We start from the raw sequence: 20,385 nt of genomic DNA, 5'->3' as shown, positions 1-20,385 counted from the left end.
TTACTTAAATTCCAATATTTTGGTTTAAAGGCATCTTTATTCCTGATAACATCATGGTTGAGCAGACGAGTGAAAGTCTTAAGTGAAGCATTATTACTGATAGGGTCAAATTTAGACTTCTTTTTGAACTGTAACATATGTTGTGGAATCTCATTAATCGATGGTGTCGTTACTTGAGCCCCGAAATGTTCCCTTAGTTTAATCTTACGATTTAACTTAAATAAATCCACTTTCCATTGTAAGGTGTCAAATGGAGATGTTGGGACAAAAGTGAGACCCTTACGTAATACAGATAATTCATATTTAGAAAGGGATCTAGCAGACAAATTAAAAATTAAGTCCTCTGATGGGCTGGGGGTTTCCCTCCTGCCCTTCGCCTGCCGCGAGTTCTGCTTCCCCCTCCTCGTGTAACGCCGTTTGGATTTAACAGCTGAGCTCTTGTTCGAACGCCTAAAGGGCGTTGTAGATGGGATTGATCAATCTGTCCCTCACTTTCACTCCCAGTTGTTGCCGCCTCGGAAGATGTATTAACATATCTCCGGTTGTATTTCCTTCTAAACAGGGGTCTTTGGTCATCTCTAGCATAGGCTCCTGTGAGCCAACTATAGACTCTTTGGTGTTCATAGTCCTGATCGACTTTAAGCCGCTTTTCCTTTTTATATAGCAGCAAATCTTGTTTGTACTTCAGGACATCCTTTTCTAATTTCGACAACCACTCTCCCTCTTTATCAGCAACCAATTTAGGCAGCTGCTCCTTCTCAAATGCCTCAATCTTAGATTTACTTAATTCCATCTCACGTCTTGACTCTTCCACCACAAGCAATAACAAATCAAATGAGCATTTATTTAAAATAGAAGTCCACTTAATGCAAAACTCCGCATTATATCTCCCAATAGTGGGAATATTTTTAATGCGGAATCCCCTAGGAATCCTTTTGTCTCTATAATAATTAGGTAAGGTATGCCCGTGCAAGAGGAAATCGATCTCCCTCTTTTTCAATCTTAAAAGATCTTTATAAATATCAGGTAAATTATCCACACAAACTTGATTGGTGGTATCATCTTTAAAGAGAATGCCTTCAGCATCAGAGTCAGAGTAGCTAAATGATTTACCAGGGGTTAGAACCACCCGTTGATGTAAAACCTCCGCATTGACCGGAATAGATGTAGACATTTTGATTCAATGATGGTAGTTCTTATATAAACCAGAAAAGTGCTGCGTGCTTAAGGGGAATCCCAGCAACGTGCTAAAAAACACGTGCCAAACAAACAAAGTTCCACTGTGTCTTGATATGAGGTATTAATAAACGGAGCCGGTGCCTTGATAGCAGAAAACACTTCACATACTCACTGCAACGTGTCAATGCAAGGTGTCTTCCCATATAGAATGCAATAATCCGGCACCAGGATGATCTCCACAGTGTATTTGCCCGGTGCCCTCCGAATTAAGCTGCAATTAGCATACAGCTCCATACAAAAGTCATTCACGGCGGCACTCAGGACTGCGTATCCAAATAAAATCACAGACGCATAAGGTAGCTTATCAACGTTTCAGTGCTTACGCACTTTTATCAAGATGTGTCACAATAATAATACAACAAACACTTACCCTCTAAATAGACCCAGTGAGTGAACGTCTCTGGCGCCACTTCCCGCCACGCCATCCGAATCCTTGGCGTCGCTAGAAAATGACGTCAGACACACTCGACATGTTACCTAGTAACCAACAAACAATACACATAGATCCCATTATTCCTCTTCTAAAGCAGCGACAGCAAATTACAACTGCATATCAGTGACACTTAATGCATCATAGATGTAATCATAAATGTAATGTTCAATCATAAAACATGTCAAACATCGTATAAACACAATTTAGAATAAATATTGCTATAATCAATAGCAGGCTATTAGCAAAAACATTATTTTAAAACACTCCGGTCAGAATACAAAGAGGGCACAGTAAAGCATTGTCAAACAAATGACCTCTAGTGGAAAACACTCTGACTGACATAACATTAAATAACTAGCAGAAATTGCTATCTTGAACTTTGCTGCTAGTTATTTAATGTTATGTCAGTCAGAGTGTTTTCCACTAGAGGTCATTTGTTTGACAATGCTTTACTGTGCCCTCTTTTTATTCTGACCGGAGTGTTTTAAAATAATGTTTTTGCTAATAGCCTGCTATTGATTATAGCAATATTTATTCTAAATTGTGTTTATACGATGTTTGACATGTTTTATGATTGAACATTACATTTATGATTACATCTATGATGCATTAAGTGTCACTGATATGCAGTTGCAATTCGCTGTCGCTGCTTTAGAAGAGGAATAATGGGATCTATGTGTATTGTTTGTTGGTTACTAGGTAACATGTCGAGTGTGTCTGACGTCATTTTCTAGCGACGCCAAGGATTCGGATGGCGTGGCGGGAAGTGGCGCCAGAGACGTTCACTCACTGGGTCTATTTAGAGGGTAAGTGTTTGTTGTATTATTATTGTGACACATCTTGATAAAAGTGCGTAAGCACTGAAACGTTGATAAGCTACCTTATGCGTCTGTGATTTTATTTGGATACGCAGTCCTGAGTGCCGCCGTGAATGACTTTTATATATATATATATATATATATATATATATATATATATATATATATAAATCTCTTAAGACAGCATCTTTTTAATATATATATATCTATATATATATATCTATATATACATATATCTACATACTAGGGTCTCAATCTCTGCTGATAAGGTACCTATCCACGCTGCCCCAGTGCTATAAACCCATGCCGACACAATCGCCGGTCTGAGTAGTGTACCAGAATGTGCACGCTATCTGCAGGATCCCTGAGAATAGCTGTTACGACAGGTTACCTTTTGGGCAAACGTGACACCCTAGGGGAAGATTCCCATCGTATCCTGGCCCTAGTGGGGAAAGGATACTGCCTGAGAATTCTTTGTGGGACACTGCAGTCTCTTGTCTGGAGATTCCCGCTCTTTTTCCTCATGAGAGGAGGGAAATTTACCTCAGCTTTCTTCCCCTTAAACATGTGTACCCTTGTGTCAGGGACAGATGAGTCATCAGTGATATGCAAATCATCTTTTATTACAATAATCATATATTGAATACTTTTCTGCCATTTTGGCTGTAACTTTGCATTATCGTAGTCGACACTGGAGTCAATCTCCGTGTCGACACCAGTGTTTATTATTTTGGATAGTGAGCATTGAGAGACACTGAAGGTCTCTGCGACAGAGGGACAGACATGGGCAGATTTCCTGTCTGTTCTCTAATCTTTTGTGCAATAAATTCACCTTAGCACTTAATTACACATATCCAACAGGTGTCGACGGAAACACCCTCACACACACATATTTGCTCTATCTCCTCCTTAGGGGAGCCTTTTACCTCAGACATGTCGACACACACGTACCGACACACCACACACACAGGGGATGCTCTATTTGAAGACAATTCCCCCACAAGGCCCTTTGGAGAGACAGAGAGAGAGTATGCCAGCACACACCCCAGCGCAATATGACCCAGGAATCACACAGTAACGTAGTGTTAACCCAGTAGCTGCTGTATATATTGTTTTTACGCCAAATTTATGTGCCCCCCCCCCCCCCTCTCTTTTCACCCTCTTCTATCGTGCTTCTGCAGGGGAGAGCCTGGGGAGCTTCCTCTCAGCGGAGCTGTGGAGAGAAAATGGCGCTGGTGAGTGCTGAGGAAGAAGCCCCGCCCCCTCAGCGATTTTGTGAAAAATAATGGCGGGGGCTCATGCATATATACAGTGCCCATCTGTATATATGCTCTATTTTGCCAGGAGGCACTCAATTGCTGTCCAGGGCACCCCCCCCTGCGCCCTGCACCCTACAGTGACCGGAGTGTGTGGGTTAGTGTGGGAGCAATGGCGCACAGCTGCAGTGCTGTGCGCTACCTCATATGAAGACAGGAGTCTTCTGCCGCAGATTTTGATGTCTTCTTGCTTCACTCGCCAGCTTCTGTCTTCTGGCTCTGCGAGGGGGACGGCGGCGCGGCTCCGGGAACGGACGACCAAGGTTGAGTTCCTGTGTTCAATCCCTCTGGAGCTAATGGTGTCCAGTAGCCTAAGAAGCGCAACTTATCCACAGTTAGTAGGTTTGCTTCTCTCCCCTCAGTCCCACGTAGCAGAGAGTCTGTTGCCAGCAGATCTCTCTGATAATAAAAAACCTAACAAAATACTTTCTTATTAGCAAGCTCAGGAGAGCTCACTAAAATGCACCCAGCTCTGTCCGGGCACAGATTCTAACTGAGGTCTGGAGGAGGGGCATAGAGGGAGGAGCCAGTGCACACCAGTAGTCCTAATTCTTTCTTAGAGTGCCCTGTCTCCTGCGGAGCCCGTCTATTCCCCATGGTCCTTACGGAGTCCCCAGCATCCACTAGGACGTTAGAGAAATATAAGGTAATTCAGAGTTGATCGTAGATGTGCTAAATTTAGCACATCTACGATCATTTGCTCTGACATGTGGGGGAGGCTCAGCACAGGGCTAGTCCACCCCGCATGTCAGGCCCTCCCCTTCCAGCACAGGTACAAAAACATCGCACGGCGGTGATGCTTTTGTACCTGACAAGTAGCTCCCTGCCAGCGCAGCTCCTGCTACTGGCTGCGTCCCGGGTTTCAGCGGTTGCGCGTGAGGTCACGCAGCCACCGTGTCCCGCCCACCCAATGGTCTGGACACACCTCCGTTGTCCGGACCACGCCCCGCTAATGGCGTTCTAACGCCGTTGTCACGCCCCACCCACCCTCTGTCAATCAGGCAGAGGCGATCGCAGCCCAGAGATGCTGATAACATCTCACTGGGCTCCCGAGGGTGTGCATGCGCAGTGTGGCCGCTGCGCGTGCGCACTCCACAAAAAAGATTCAGACTGCGATCGCTTCCGCTGCAGAGATCCAGTCTGAATTACCCCCATAGCCTTTATTGTAATTTATTAAAATGTCAGAACTAAAACAGCGAAATGTTAATAGCACAGGTGTGTAAGAAAAGAAAGCGATTTAAAAACGTATTTGTCCCACTGTGTGTTTCTTATATTAATTTAATCTATATTTATACTGATTGCTGTTAAATGGTTATGCGTTTTCTTTGTACTCCAAAGAAACTGACTCATAATTGTTTTTAGTGAGGAAAAGTTATCTGATAGTGTTATAAAGTGTTGACACAGTGTATCAATTTGTATATGATTGTCTGAGATTAGGAGAGAGGTCTGATAAAGTCCGTATTTATTACTCAGCTGTATATATGGGACACCTGTAATTTGTCAGGCCACCTTGTTTACTCTCTAAATTAATATTGCCATGAACTGATACTGAATCTCATTACAATACAATAGATAAGCTCAGTAGTGAGGTTAACTAGTCGTAATGGGTGTGGTATGTAGAGTCGACCAGACTTAGGTTGACAGCGTCTAGGTCGACCACTATTGGTCAATAGCAAGTAGGTCGACATGGTTTTTCGGTTGACAGGGACTCCAAGTCGACATGTACTAGGTCGACATGAGTTTTCCCCCAAATTATATTTGGTGTTGTTTTCTCCATGTAATGACGGGGAACCCCAATTAGTGCACTGTGTCCTCTCGCATGGCTCGCTATGCTTCGGGCAAGGTGCCTTGCTCCGCTACCGCTGCGCTCAGCACAGGTTACCGTTCCCAATTGTAGTCCACGTGGATTGTAAAGTACGAAAATACATTTTTTTTTTTTTAAAAATGTGAAAAACTCATGTCAACCTAGTGTCCCTGTCGACCTAGAAACCATGTTAACCTACTTACTGTCGACCAATAGTGGTCCACCTAGACAGTGTCGACCTGAGTGTGGTCGACCTAGAGACCGGATACCAGTCGTAATATCACCCAGCCATCTCAGTAAGGAACAAATTTCATCTCTTTACAGCTTTCAGACGGGATGTAGTCAGGATCCCTGCGGTCAGAATACCGGCAGCGCCGCCACATCTATTTCCACTCCTGAGTGTCCACGACGAGAGGGAATAGAACCTGTGGCGAGTGCAGCAAGCCCACAAGGGGCTTTGTTGCGCTCACACCCCTGCCGGCATTCTGGCGGTCGGGATCCCGGCATCGGTAATCTGTCCGCCGGGATCCCGTACGCAACCCTTTCACTGCACCTACTCCTTAACAGAGCTAAAGTTACAAAGTATTAACCTTTGTATCATGGCTCAATGTTATTCAGTCGAACGATCTGTTAGTTCTCGAGCAGCCAGTCCACACAAGGCAGCCACAGTCTCTTTACGGCTTTCATACTGCACCGCTTTCTCACTAATATCCCTTTTCCACTGACCTGAAAATCCTGGGTTATCGCGCAGCATAAGTGCCTAGCAGGATCCAAGGTGAGCTGCAGTGTAAATTGGTAACCCTAGTCGTCCAACCCGGGAACTGTTTACAGGTTGGGGAGAGACGCTCTCTCGGCTCGAGGAGATGACATCCACCCATGTGCAGTGTGAACAGTGCCGATCCAAGAATATCCCGGATCGGCACTTCTGTGGAAAAAGGATTGTCCCAGGTTCTGACCTGGTTTGGAATTGTGTTCCAAATCGGGTCAGACCTGGGACTTAAGTGGAAAAGAGATATAATTAACTGTCGTATTAACAGCACAAAATATACATCCGTTACCACATCATTGTTCACAGTGGGATGCCACCGACTACATGTATTTTACTGCATTAACTTCTTCAGGGCAAAACATGTTATGCTCAGATAATTATATACAAAATGAGACCGTGCCAACACTTGATAACACTGTATCAGATAATACTGTAAGTCTCTTCACCAACAGCAAATATGGGATCATTACTGATGCATCAAAATAGGGTAACTCTCCGGTGCACGATTAATGAAATCTACAAAACGTGACCATCAGATGCGAACACACCAGCAAGTGCTTTATCTGACCTGGTTGCACAGGATGTGACCAGTGAGATAGACAGCGTGTGCAGCTGCAGGGAAGGGAAACTTCCCGTTGCTGCTGCTCTCAGAGGGACCGGAAAGGTCCCACTGCCTTCCCCACCCTCCCCCAGTGTATGCCATGGTGCCGATCACCATGACCGATCACTGATCGGTCAGCACGGCAGGACCCCCACCCACCCACCCAGCGGCTGCTGACAATAGCAGCCACTGGGGAAGTGTTAACTAACCCCCTCAAGCCCCCCCATCCCTGTGCACCTGGTGGCTGTCCCAGCATCAAAAATGAATCATGATGGTTCTGATGGTGTCATCCGATGTTCCGATGTTTAAAAACATTATTATTATTTTTCAAATATAGAAAAAACTATTATTATTATTTGTTTTCTAATGAAATCATTCTGGATAAGATTAATTACATGTTCTTCACCTAATTCACTCATTAAAAAACCTGACAATTTCTGGGAAATTTTTGAGAAAAAAAATTAAGTGGTTAGACTTGAGCTAAGAGCCCATTGTTAAAAAAATCTAGCTACTCAATATTTCATGCAAAAACAGTCAGTATTTTCCCTGCTTGCAAAAATAAAACAAAAAAATATTATTTTTTGCAACATGATTAGTTCTATGAGCAAATTGCTTCTTTTTTATTAGTTTCTAATGGTGCATTGTTATAGATATCTGCATTTGATTTAGAGAACCAGAATATGTCAATATACAGTCATTAATTTTCTTAACATGACCTGTAACTCTATAAGAACAGGTATAGTACCACTGTGTTTGTATCTTACGGATATGTACTTACATCCCCCTCTTGTTTCTACTGTATTACAAATAAAAAGTGCTTAAATACAAAAAAAGTGGTCTCTGAAAAACATTCCAGCAAGACTTAATAACATGTTGTTTTACCCAGTGCCATAACAGGGCGGCACTGCGATCTGTGCTGTACCTGCCCCATGCATGCCTGTGATGTCATGCTGAGGGAGTGGGAGCACCAGCACTGTGAATTATGGCACAAGCTACAGGCTGTGTGCCGGGGTATCCAAAGGATGTTCCAGGTGACATTGCAGCAGGGATACTGGCTCCAGGCTCCCTGCTAGCCAGATGCAGAGGCCATGGGTAAGCAGTGGTGCCACCACCAGGGCTGTGAGCCCTGGCGATGGCATCTCTCGAACCACCCTAATTACTGCCATGGTTTTAGCAAATGTACTGTATTCCTTAATGTGCCCATACATTGTGTATTTATAACAGCTTTAGGGGGGCTAGCACATACATAGTACTGGTTTGTACAGCATTAAGCACAGTACCTGGGTCTCCCCATGTTTGCATGAGTTTCCTCTGTGTGCTCTGGTTTTCCCCCCACAAAAAAAAACCTACTAGTATGTTAATTGGGTTCTAACAAAATGGGGCAGATATATTAAGCCTGGAGAAGTGATAAAGCAGTGATAAGTGCAAGGTGATAAGCACCAGCCAATCAGCTCCAATATGTAAACTGACAGTTAAGCTGGTGCGTTATCACCTTGCACTTATCACTGCTTTATCACTTCTCCAGGCTTAATACATCTGTCCCAATGAACTGTAGCGGATCTTGCCACGGGCAAGCAGGACTTTTGCCCGGGGCGCCGCCTTCCGGAGGGCGCAGGGCGCCATCCGGAGGGCGCCGCACCAGGGCAAGATCCGCTGCTGCTGTGTGCCCCCCGCTGCCGCTGGCCGCTGCCAAGGGAAACTAGACGCGTACGCGTCTAGTTTCCCTTCGTGGAGAGGTCCTTTACTGTGCGGTGCGCGATGACGTCATCGCGCACCGCACAGCAAAGGTCCTCTCCACGAAGGGAACTAGACGCTACGTGTCTAGTTTCCCTTCGTGGATAGGACCTTTGCTGTGCGGTGCGCGATGACGTCATCGCGCACCGCACATCATTTCAGTCTGTACAGGGGGCGTAAATGACCACGCCCCCTGTACAAAGCCACACCCCCTAATGTCACCCGGGGCACCAGAAGCCCCGGAACCGGCCCTGCCAATGAACCTTAGTGGGTATCAGTGGAGTCATAAGTGCACCCGGGGTGTCCCCATCAGATTGGCCCGTCTATATGGGCATTTACAAACACACACCCCCTCACTAAACTTTGCCTCAGCTGCAAGTGAAGTTGCAACTGACTTGATATGACTGTATCACCTTTAGATGATTGGCTACAGAGAATGCACAGTACTAAAGATCACAAGATCTATCCACAAAAATAAGATTTTACTCACCGGTAAATCTATTTCTCGTAGTCCGTAGTGGATGCTGGGACTCCGTAAGGACCATGGGTAATAGCGGCTCCGCAGGAGACTGGGCACAACTAAAGAAAGCTTTAGGACTACCTGGTGTGCACTGGCTCCTCCCACTATGACCCTCCTCCAAGCCTCAGTTAGGATACTGTGCCCGGAAGAGCTGACACAATAAGGAAGGATTTTGAATCCCGGGTAAGACTCATACCAGCCACACCAATCACACCGTATAACTCGTGATACTATACCCAGTTAACAGTATGAAATATAACTGAGCCTCTCAACAGATGGCTCAACAATAACCCTTTAGTTAGGCAATAACTATAAACAAGTATTGCAGACAATCCGCACTTGGGATGGGCGCCCAGCATCCACTACGGACTACGAGAAATAGATTTACCGGTGAGTAAAATCTTATTTTCTCTGACGTCCTAAGTGGATGCTGGGACTCCGTAAGGACCATGGGGATTATACCAAAGCTCCCAAACGGGCGGGAGAGTGCGGATGACTCTGCAGCACCGAATGAGCAAACTCTAGGTCCTCCTCAGCCAGGGTAGCAAACTTGCAGACTCTTGCAAAAATGTTTGAACCCGACCAAGTAACAGCTCGGCAAATTTGTAAAGCCGAGACCCCTCGGGCAGCCGCCCAAGAAGAGCCCACTTTCCTCGTGGAATGGGCTTGTACAGATTTAGGGTGCAGCAGTCCAGCCGCCGAATGTGCAAGTTGAATCGTGCTACAGATCCAGCGAGCAATAGTCTGCTTAGAAGCAGGAGCACCCAGCTTGTTGGGTGCATACAGGATAAATAGCGAGTCAGTTTTCCTGACTCCAGCCGTCCTGGAAACATATACTTTTCAGGGCCCTGACTACGTCCAGTAACCTGGAATCCTCCAAGTCCCAAGTAGCCGCAGGCACCACAATAGGTTGGTTCACATGAAAAACTGATACCACCTTAGGAAGGAATTGGGAACGAGTCCTCAATTCCGCCTTATCCATATAAAAAATCAGATAAGGGCTTTTGCATGACAAAGCCGCCAATTCTGATACACGCCTGGCCGACGCCAAGGCCAACAACATGACCACTATCCACGTGAGGTATTGTAGCTCCACGGATTTAAGTGGCTCAACCCAATGCGACTTCAGGAAATCCAACACCACGTTGAGATCCCACGGTGCCACTGGAGGCACAAACGGGGGCTGACTATGCAGCACTCCCTTAACAAAAGTCTGAACTTCAGGCAGTGAAGCCAGTTCTATTTTGGAAGAAAATCGATAGAGCCGAAATCTGGACCTTAATGGAACCCAATTTTAGGCCCATAGTCACCCTGACTGTAGGAAGTGCAGAAATCGACCTAGCTGAAATTCCTCCTTTGGGGCCTTCCTGGCCTCACAGCATGCAACATATTTCCGCCGTATGCGGTGATAATGGTTTGCGTTCACTTCTTTCCTAGCTTTAATTAGCGTAGGGATAACTTCCTCCGGAATGCCCTTTTCCTTCAGGATCCGGCGTTCAACCGCCATGCCGTCAAACGCAGCCGCGGTACGTCTTGGAACAGACAGGCCCCCTGCTGCAGCAGGTCCTGTCTGAGCGGCAGAGGCCATGGGTCCTCTGAGATCATTTCTTGGAGTTCTGGGTACCAAGCTCTTCTTGGCCAATCCGGAACAATGAGTATAGTTCTTACTCCTCTCCTTCTTATTATTCTCATTACCCTAGGTAAGAGAGGCAGAGAAGGGAACACATACACTGACTGGTACACCCACGGTGTTACCAGAGCGTCCACAGCTATCGCCTGAGGGTCCCTTGACCTGGCGCAATATCTTTGTAGCTTTTTGTTGAGGCGGGACGCCATCATGTCCACCTGTGGCCTTTCCCAACGGTGTACAATCATTTGGAAGACTTCTGGATGAAGTCCCCACTCTCCCGGGTGGAGTTCGTGTCTGCTGAGAAAGTCTGCTTCCCAGTTGTCCACTCCGGGAATGAACACTGCTGACAGTGCTAACACACGATTTTCCGCCCATTGGAGAATCCTTGTGGCTTCTGCCATCGCCATCCTGCTTCTTGTGCCGCCCTGTCGGTTTACATGAGCGACCGCCGTGATGTTGTCTGACTAGATCAGCACCGGCCGGTGTTGAAGCAGGGGTCTAGCCTGACTTAGGGCATTGTAAATGGCCCTTAGTTCCAGAATATTTATGTGTAGGGAAGTCTCCTGACTTTTCCATAGTCCTTGGAAGTTTCTTCCCTGTGTGACTGCCCCCCAGCCTCGAAGGCTGGCATCCGTGGTCACCAGGACCCAGTCCTGTATGCCGAATCTGCGGCCCCCTAGAAGATGAGCACTCTGCAGCCACCACAACAGCGACACCCTGGCCCTTGGAGACAGGGTTATCCGCCGATGCAACTGAAGATGCGACCCGGACCACTTGTCCAACAGATCCCACTGGAAGATCCTTGCATGGGACCTGGCGAATGGAATTTCTTCGTAAGAAGCTACCATCTTTCCCAGGGCTCGCGTGCATTGATGCACCGACACCTGTATTTGTATTAGGAGGTCTCTGTCTAGAGACGACAACTCCTAGGACTTCTCCTCTGGGAGAAACCCTTTTTATCCTGTTTTGTGTCCAGAACCATACCCAGGAACATTAGACGCGTCGTAGGAACCAGCTGCGACTTTGGAATGTTCAGAATCCAGCCGTGCTGTTGTAGCACTTCCCGAGATAGTGCTACTCCGACGAACAACTGCTCCCTGGACCTCGCCTTTATAAGGAGATCGTCCAAGCACGGGATAATTATTTCGGTCATTACCTTGGTAAATACCCTCGGTGCCGGGGACAGACCAACGGCAACGTCTGGAATTGGTAATGACCATCCTGTACCACAATTTTGAGGTACTCCTGGTGAAGAGGGTAAATAGGGACATGCAGGTAAGCATCCTTGATGTCCAGTGATACCATGAAATTCTCCAGGCTTGCAATAATCGCCCTGAGCGATTCCATTTTGAACTTGAACCTTCGTATATAAGTGTTCAAGGATTTCAATTTTAGAATGGGTCTCACCGAACCGTCTGGTTTCGGTACCACAACATTTTGGAATAGTAACCCCGGCCTTGTTGAAGGAGGGGTACCTTGATTTCACCTGCTGGAAGTACAGCTTGTGAATTGCCGCCAGTATTACCTCCATTTCTCCGAGGGCAGCAAGCAAGGCTGATGTGAGGTAACGGCGAGGGGGAGTCGCCTCGAACTCCAGCCTGTATCCCTGTGATACTACTTGCAGAACCTAGGGATCCACCTGTGGGCAAGCCCACTGGTCCCTGAAGTTCCCGAGACGCGCCCCCACCGCACCTGTGGACTCAGAGGAAGCGGGGGAAGATTTTTGATCCTGGGAACTGGCTGTCTGGTGCAGCTTTTTCCTTCTTCCCTTGTTTCTGTGCAGAAAGGAAGCACCTTTGACCCGCTTGCTTTTCTGAAGCCGAAAGGACTGTACCTGAAAATACGGTGCTTTCTTAGGCTGTGAGGAAACCTGAGGTAAAAAATTTTCTTCCCAGCTGTTGCTGTGGATACGAGGTCCCAGAGACCATCCCCAAACAATTCCTCACCCTTATAAGGCAGAATCTCCATGTGCCTTTTAAAGGCAGCATCACCTGTCCACTGCCGGGTCTCTACTACCCTCCTGGCAGAATGGACATTGCATTAATTCTGGATGCCAGCCGGCAAATATCCCTCTGTGCATCCTTCATATATAAGACGACGTCTTTAATATGCTCTATGTTAGCAAAATATTATCCCTGTCTAGGGTATTAATATTATCTGACAGGGTATCAGACCACGCTGCAGCAGCACTATTTATGCTGAGGCAAATGCAGGTCTCGGTATAGTACCTGAGTGTGTATATACAGACTTCAGGATAGTCTCCTGCTTTTTATCAGCAGGCTCCTTCAAAGTGGCCGTATCCCAAGACGGCAGTGCCACCCTTTTTGACAAACGTGTGAGCGCCTTATCCACCCTAGGGGATATCTCCCAACGTGACCTATCCTCTGGCGGGAAAGGGTACGCCAGCAGTAACTTTTCAGAAATTACCATTTTCTTATCGGGGGAACCCACGCTCTTTACACACTTCATTCACTCATCTGATGGGGGAACAAAACACTGGCTGCTTTTTCTCCCCAAACATAAAACCCCTTTTATGTGGTACTTGGGGTCAGAAATGTGTAACACATTTTTCATTGCCGAGATCATGCAACGGATGTTCCTAGTGGATTGTGTATATGTCTCAACCTCGTCGACACTGGAGTCAGACTCCGTGCCGACATCTGTGTCTGCCATCTGAGGTAACGGGCGTTTTTTGAGCCCCTGATGGCCTTTGAGACGCCTGGGCAGGCGCGGGCTGAGAAGCCGACTGTCCCACAGCTGTTACGTCATGCAGCCTTTTATGTAAGGAGTTGACATTGTCGGTTAATACCTTCCACCTATCCATCCACTCTGGTGTCAGCCCCACAGGGGGCGACATCCCATTTATCGGCCTCTGCTCCGCCTCCACGTAACCTTCCTCATCCAACATGTCGACACAGCCGTACCGACACACCGCACACACACAGGGAATGCTCTGACTGAGGACAGGACCCCACAAAGTCCTTTGGGGAGACAGAGAGAGAGTATGCCAGCACACACCAGAGCGCTATATAATGCAGGGATTAACACTATAACTGAGTGATTTTTCCCCCAATAGCTGCTTGTATACACATATTGCGCCTAAATTTAGTGCCCCCCCCTCTCTTTTTAACCCTTTGAGCCTGAAAACTACAGGGGAGAGCCTGGGGAGCTGTCTTCCAGCTGCACTGTGAAGAAAAAATGGCGCCAGTGTGCTGAGGGAGATAGCCCCGCCCCTTTTTCGGAAGACTTTTCTCCCGCTTTTTTCATGGATTCTGGCAGGGGTATTTATCACATATATAGCCTCTGGGACTATATATTGTGATGATTTGCCAGCCAAGGTGTATTATATTGCCCTCAGGGCGCCCCCCCCCAGCGCCCTGCACCCATCAGTGACCGGAGTGTGAGGTGTGCATGAGGAGCAATGGCGCACAGCTGCAGTGCTGTGCGCTACCTTGTTGAAGACAGAAGTCTTCTGCCGCCGATTTTCCGGAACACTTCTTGCTTCTGGCTCTGTAAGGGGGCCGGCGGCGCGGCTCCGGGACCGAACATCGAGGTCGAGTCCTGTGGTCGATCCCTCTGGAGCTAATGGTGTCCAGTAGCCTAAGAAGCCCAAGCTACCACCAGTTAGGTAGGTTCGCTTCTTCTCCCCTTAGTCCCTCGCTGCAGTGAGTCTGTTGCCAGCATATCTCACTGTAAAATAAAAAACCTAAAATATACTTTCTTTCTAGGAGCTCAGGAGAGCCCCTAGTGTGCATCCAGCTCAGCCGGGCACAAGATTCTAACTGAGGTCTGGAGGAGGGTCATAGTGGGAGGAGCCAGTGCACACCAGGTAGTCCTAAAGCTTTCTTTAGTTGTGCCCAGTCTCCTGCGGAGCCGCTATTCCCCATGGTCCTTACGGAGTCCCAGCATCCACTTAGGACGTCAGAGAAATGCATTTGCCTGCAGCCATGCATCTGTTTTGTTGTCCTTGTATACATTATACATGGCATACAATTGCATCCACCAGAGCACATTTATGAAAACTGGTGCATAGATAAAAGGTGCTGTAGCCTACATCACAAATTTAAATATTTAGTTTGATTGGTTGCTCTGGGTAATAGCATCTTTAAAAAAAAAAAAAGATGCAGGTGTAGCAAGCACACATCATAGGTAGGTGACATTAAAACTAAACAACTCTAGGTGATATAAAGAAAATATCAGGAATCTAATCAGATAAAGCAATATGTTTAATATTATTTGTATTTAGTATTTAATACACTTCAGTTTTATAATTATGATGCACATTAATATTTAATATACAACATGCTATTAAAATCAAGTGGTGGTCTAAAGATTACATGGGAGGCTAGGGCTATAGCTGAACAGTGCTTTATAAAATATATTTACAGATTTAGCTGAAATTGTAATATTACGGTTAGCCAGTGCTTTTTTCTATAACTAAAAGAGAAAGAGAAAAAAAGAGTGCCTGTGTACACCTAAAGCTACAAGTTGATACAAGATTCAGAGATAGCTTCCAGCTCTGGACAAGTCTTCAGAAGCTTATTTTATTAATTTCTGAAATAATTTCACTGATTTTTTTTTCTTGTGTCCGGGAATGTAAACAACTTAAATATGACACAAAAAGAAACATGCCACAGATCAACTCATTTCTTATAATGATGGTTATTCTATCTGGAGATGGATCAAATATAACCATAAAGACACACAAGGTAATTTGTAATTGAAAACCCTTTCCTAGATTATGGGGACATATTCAATTAGCCTAGGGGTTTATCCGCAGCTAATTATCAGGGACAAGATTTTTTTCTCACAGTTTCAGAAGCTTCAAAGAAAAATCTGTGTTAAAATGCAGATTCTGAAACACATTGATGCTGCAGTTTACATGGAATTGGTGGATTAACGCTCATTAACTCCTCGTTTACACGCGGGTAAAAGGCAGTTTAATTGAATACCTTTTACGATCAGTAATGCTGCAGCTAATTAAACATGCCCCATACTGTGAAAATGAAATACAAATACTGTGGAAATTAGAACAACGCCTCATTTATTCAACACATAGACATCATTATACACTTTGCATTAGTGGTCAGTAACAGGCAGGAATAAATGCACTACTGCCCTCTATAAAGTAGCTCTCCTTGGGAAGCATTGTCTTTAATTTGTCCACGGCATTAGAGCCCAAAATCCCACCATTCGAGAATCGCCGACTCCATTTCCACCTCACAAACCCCAGGATGTCTTCACATGTTGGAGAGACTGGATTGTTATTACCTGCAGGCACTTCACTGCATGGTGAAGCTTAGATGAGCCAAGCATAATTGTGTGTCACGTATGTCAGAAATGTCCTGATGTTCTTTCAAGTACAACATTTCAATAAGTTTCTTATTGATTATATAACAGTCACAATTTCTTGGCATCCTATGAGTGCAATCACTTGTGCAAAGTCAATACCACTCTGGAGATCACTCAAATGGTCCCCTTGATTCTACCTAGATACAGATTTATTATTTTAACATGTACTTATACTTATAAACCATGTAATGTTACACCATACATCTATAAAAGCAGTTCTATTGAATGAGTAATGGATGTTTATTACGGTCCATGAAAAAGCACCTCAAAATTAGAACAATCCAGGAGTCACGCTCCCCACAGAGCTCAAAGAAACAGGTCAGAGGCCTATGGCTAATTGCAGCCTTACAAGTATAATACAGGTCAGAGGCCTATATCTAATTGCAGCCTTATGGTTACACCCAACAATTTGTACATGAGGTACTAGCCCTTATAGAGACAAACGTTCTGCATGACACATTATTCTAGGCTAGGTATTATTGGTCCAATTATATATTGTCAATTTACATTGTTTTTACTTTTTTTAATATCTAATTTTGATAAGAGTAAAGGGACAGATCTACTAAACAGAAGTAGATTTTGTACAAACTATGGAAATTAAATAAATACAGAAACAATGACACAACAAAATGTAGAGAATAGGTGTAAAACATACATACATCTTCAATGCAACTGCATTAAAAAGGGGGAAGCAGTTAAAATACCACTAGTCGGGATCCCGGCGGTCACAATGCAGACGCTGGAATCCCGACTAGTGGTGAAATACCGCTGCCGGAATACCAGCGCCACAAGTAATTCTGTCTATGTGGGTGTCCACAACACCCATAGAGGGAGAATATGTAATTCATACTGAACCCTTAAAAAGGTGCTTAGATCTGGCTTCACTAGTAATTTCCAGGATAAAATTCATCAACTGCTAATTGTTCCCACCCACCCCTATGGCCAAATCCCATTTACATATTCAGAATATAAATGGATAAGAATTCTAGACTACTACATCCCCCCTCACCCCTGAAAAAGAAAGCAAAAAAAAAAAAAAAAAAGCGATTTCTGCACTAGTCTGGTTCCCTTGACACAAGGTAAACTTATTTAAGTTACTGTAATATTTCCAGTCTTCTTTTGAAACCCTTCTCTAGAAGGAAGCCTGTAAGTATTTGCAGTTTCTTGAATTCCCTTGGAAAAAAAAATATAATATATATTAATATCCGCTGTCAATTAAAATGAAAACTCCTTGAGCTCGTTTCTGATTACAATAGCCTTATAAACAAAACAAGGCATTGTAGAGCCATCACCAAAGAGGTGACACATGCTATTTTCTATGCTAGAATTTGCTCAGTGTTATTTAATTAGCTGTTTGGCTAGCAGAACCAAGCTTGAACCAGCACATTTTCTCTTGACTGAGATCCAGGTCTCGGAGTAAAATGGTGACTTCTCCCAGCAGGATGTTCTCCCAAAATCCTTCCTCGCTGAGCACAGTCAGCCAGATCTCGCGTTGCTGAAGGTCCCCCTTAGGAATTCCATCATAAACTAACTGTAAAACAGAAATGAGAGACTGTTTTCTGAAGAAATAAATAAGACATCTGTTTAACTATAAACATTTGCATAACACTACCCTGATTCCACCGGGAATCAATATGTAATCCCGGCGATCAAGAGACTGACGCCGAGAACCCACCAGCTGGAATCCCAACAGCGAGTGCAGCATGTCCCCCTCAAGGGTTCGCCATGCTTCGGGCCCGATGGTCAGCTTCGCTCGCCACAAGGTTATATTCCCCCTCCAGTGGTGATGTGGACCTCCACCCAAGGGGGAATAGGGGGGTTGTACCGGGATTGCGTGCAACGGCATTTCACCAGCTGTCGGGAATCCAGTGTCTGTGTCCTGATCGCCGGGATCCTGACAGCCGGGATGGTGATTGCATCCCTTCCACAGTACCCTCAATTCAGTCAACAAATGGTGATACTGAAACCTGCACAGTTAGAGTTAATTACTGACTTACAATACTAACATCTGTAAACAGCTGGAAGGCAGATCAGTGAAACCAATACATTCAGTTAGAAAACTATTCAAAGTTAGAGGTTGCTATGTAGGTAGAAGACATAAAGCAGACAGGAGAGGATTTGACACTGTCTCCTTTCAGTTAAAGAACATATTTGCTACTTCACACATTTACTTTGTTGAAGGATCCTACATTGATCGGTCATTCAGAATATGCAAAATAGAAGAAGTAAGTGCAGGCAGATAGCGGTGCAATGTCCTCAGGATTTAGGGACACCAAAATAAAGGCCTATATATTATGAAGAGTTCTCTCAAACATAGGTGTACAGAAGCTAATGTGCTGTTTTGTATCAACACTTAGAAACAGGCAAATTGACTTGATAGATTCTTCCAAATGTCATTCATCATGTGTACATGAATTCACAAACTGAGTCAGTCACCAAAACTGCGCTGGCTAAATAACTTCCACTGAGAATGAGGTTAATCAGCAAGCATCAACAAATGTCATAGGTCTATACCCTTATACAATCACCACATGAGACAAATGTCAGCAGATGCTGTCTGTGGCTGTTAGTAGCCCACTTTAGCACACCACAGATGTCAATGAGCGTAATAGTGCTCACCCTACACTACATTAAAAAATTGTGTATATGCAGGAGATGGTAGGAGGGAACCGAAATGTGTCTAACCTCCCCACATTGGAATCCACATACTCAGGGGTAATGTTTGAAAAAGTAAATGCCCCTCTTTCAGTCTCTATGCTCTCTTAGTAGTTATTATTGGCCCATCGGGTGATCACCAGGCAATAACTTACTGTTATTCGGCAGCGTGGTTTTAATGCCCAGTGCAGGGCCAGCTCTAGATCAGGTAGAGTCCAGAGTGAGTATTTCCTTTGGTGCCCCCCCTTTTACACACTCACCAGCTTTACACACAATGCCCCCATAGCCTCATACACATGCACACACCATGCTCCATAGCAACACATACACACACACTGCCCCCATAGCCTCACACACAGACACACTACCCTAGTAACCTCACACATACGCACCAACCCAGTAGCCTCACACACACTGCCTACACATAGCCTCACACACATAGACCGCCCACACAAAGCCACACACATACACACTGCCTCCATAGCCTCTCTCTCACACACACACTGCCCACACATAGCCTCACACACATACACACACACACTGCCCCATAGCCTCACACTGCCTACACAGACTCACACATACACACTGCCCCCATAGCCTCTCTCACACACACACACACACACACACACACACACACACACACACACTGCCCACACATAACCAAACACCCCCCCCCCCCATAGCCTCACACACACACACACACACACACACACACTGCCTACACATTGCCTCACACATACACACACTGCCCCAATAGCCTCTCTCTCACATACACACTGCCCACACATAGCCTCACACACACACACACACACACACACACACACACTGCCCCCATAGCCTCACACACACGCACTGCCTACACATAGCCTCATACAAACACACACTGCCCCATAGCCTCTCTCTCTCACACACACACACACTGCCCACATATAGCCTCACACAAATAGACATTGCTTCACACACACACACTGCCCCCCCCCCCCCTCCCCCCGATGGCCCTGTTCTTAGGTACCTCTCCCTATAGCTGCTTCAGCCTCCAAGTCCCTTTACTGTGTGGTGTGCCTGAAGCCCACCCACGACCTGCAATGGAGAGGAGGAGGAGATGGGATGCGGATCGGGTTATGAATGGAAGAAAGGGTGGCCAGTGATGCATTGACAGTGATGTCATCGGCACAGTGGCTTTGGATTCAGTCGAGCACCCTCTGATCTATACTGCTCATTTCCATCGTGTCTGTGGGAAACCCAGACAGCGTCTATGCCGGAAGATGAGCCCAGAGCTTCAGCAGGCGACTGGGAGTGTGTCTTGAACTGCCCCTGACCCAGGGTTCCCATATCCCAAGTCAAATAGTAATAGGGTTGGCATTATTGGATGTTGTGGGTTTTCTAGTTATAAAAATGTTGTGCCTTGTTGGACTACCATATAATTTCTACTCATTGTGTGCTGATCAGTGCGCTCTTCTCACTGGCTCCTTCATTCTCCACCCGATATACACAAGAGGCACCTGAGTGGATGA

The 20,385-nt window shown here is 45.6% G+C and overlaps 1 protein-coding gene across 1 annotated transcript in view; it reads right to left on the bottom strand.

Annotated features, from left to right (window-relative positions):
* Positions 1 to 15,891: 15,891 nt before the first annotated feature.
* The window catches only part of PIK3C2B (phosphatidylinositol-4-phosphate 3-kinase catalytic subunit type 2 beta), a 257,575-nt gene continuing 253,081 nt past the window's right edge, over positions 15,892 to 20,385 (bottom strand). Inside the window, exon 34 of the mRNA XM_063955240.1 lies at positions 15,892 to 17,747. Coding sequence (XP_063811310.1) covers positions 17,559 to 17,747 — 189 coding nt within the window. The 3' untranslated portion in view covers positions 15,892 to 17,558. The remainder of the gene's footprint in view (positions 17,748 to 20,385) is intronic.

This window comes from Pseudophryne corroboree, chromosome 2 (assembly GCF_028390025.1).
Source record: "Pseudophryne corroboree isolate aPseCor3 chromosome 2, aPseCor3.hap2, whole genome shotgun sequence".
Taxonomy (NCBI): Eukaryota; Metazoa; Chordata; class Amphibia; order Anura; family Myobatrachidae; genus Pseudophryne; species Pseudophryne corroboree.
The sequence above is the reverse complement of the archived record's forward strand: the minus strand, read 5'-3'. Positions and strand labels throughout refer to the sequence as shown.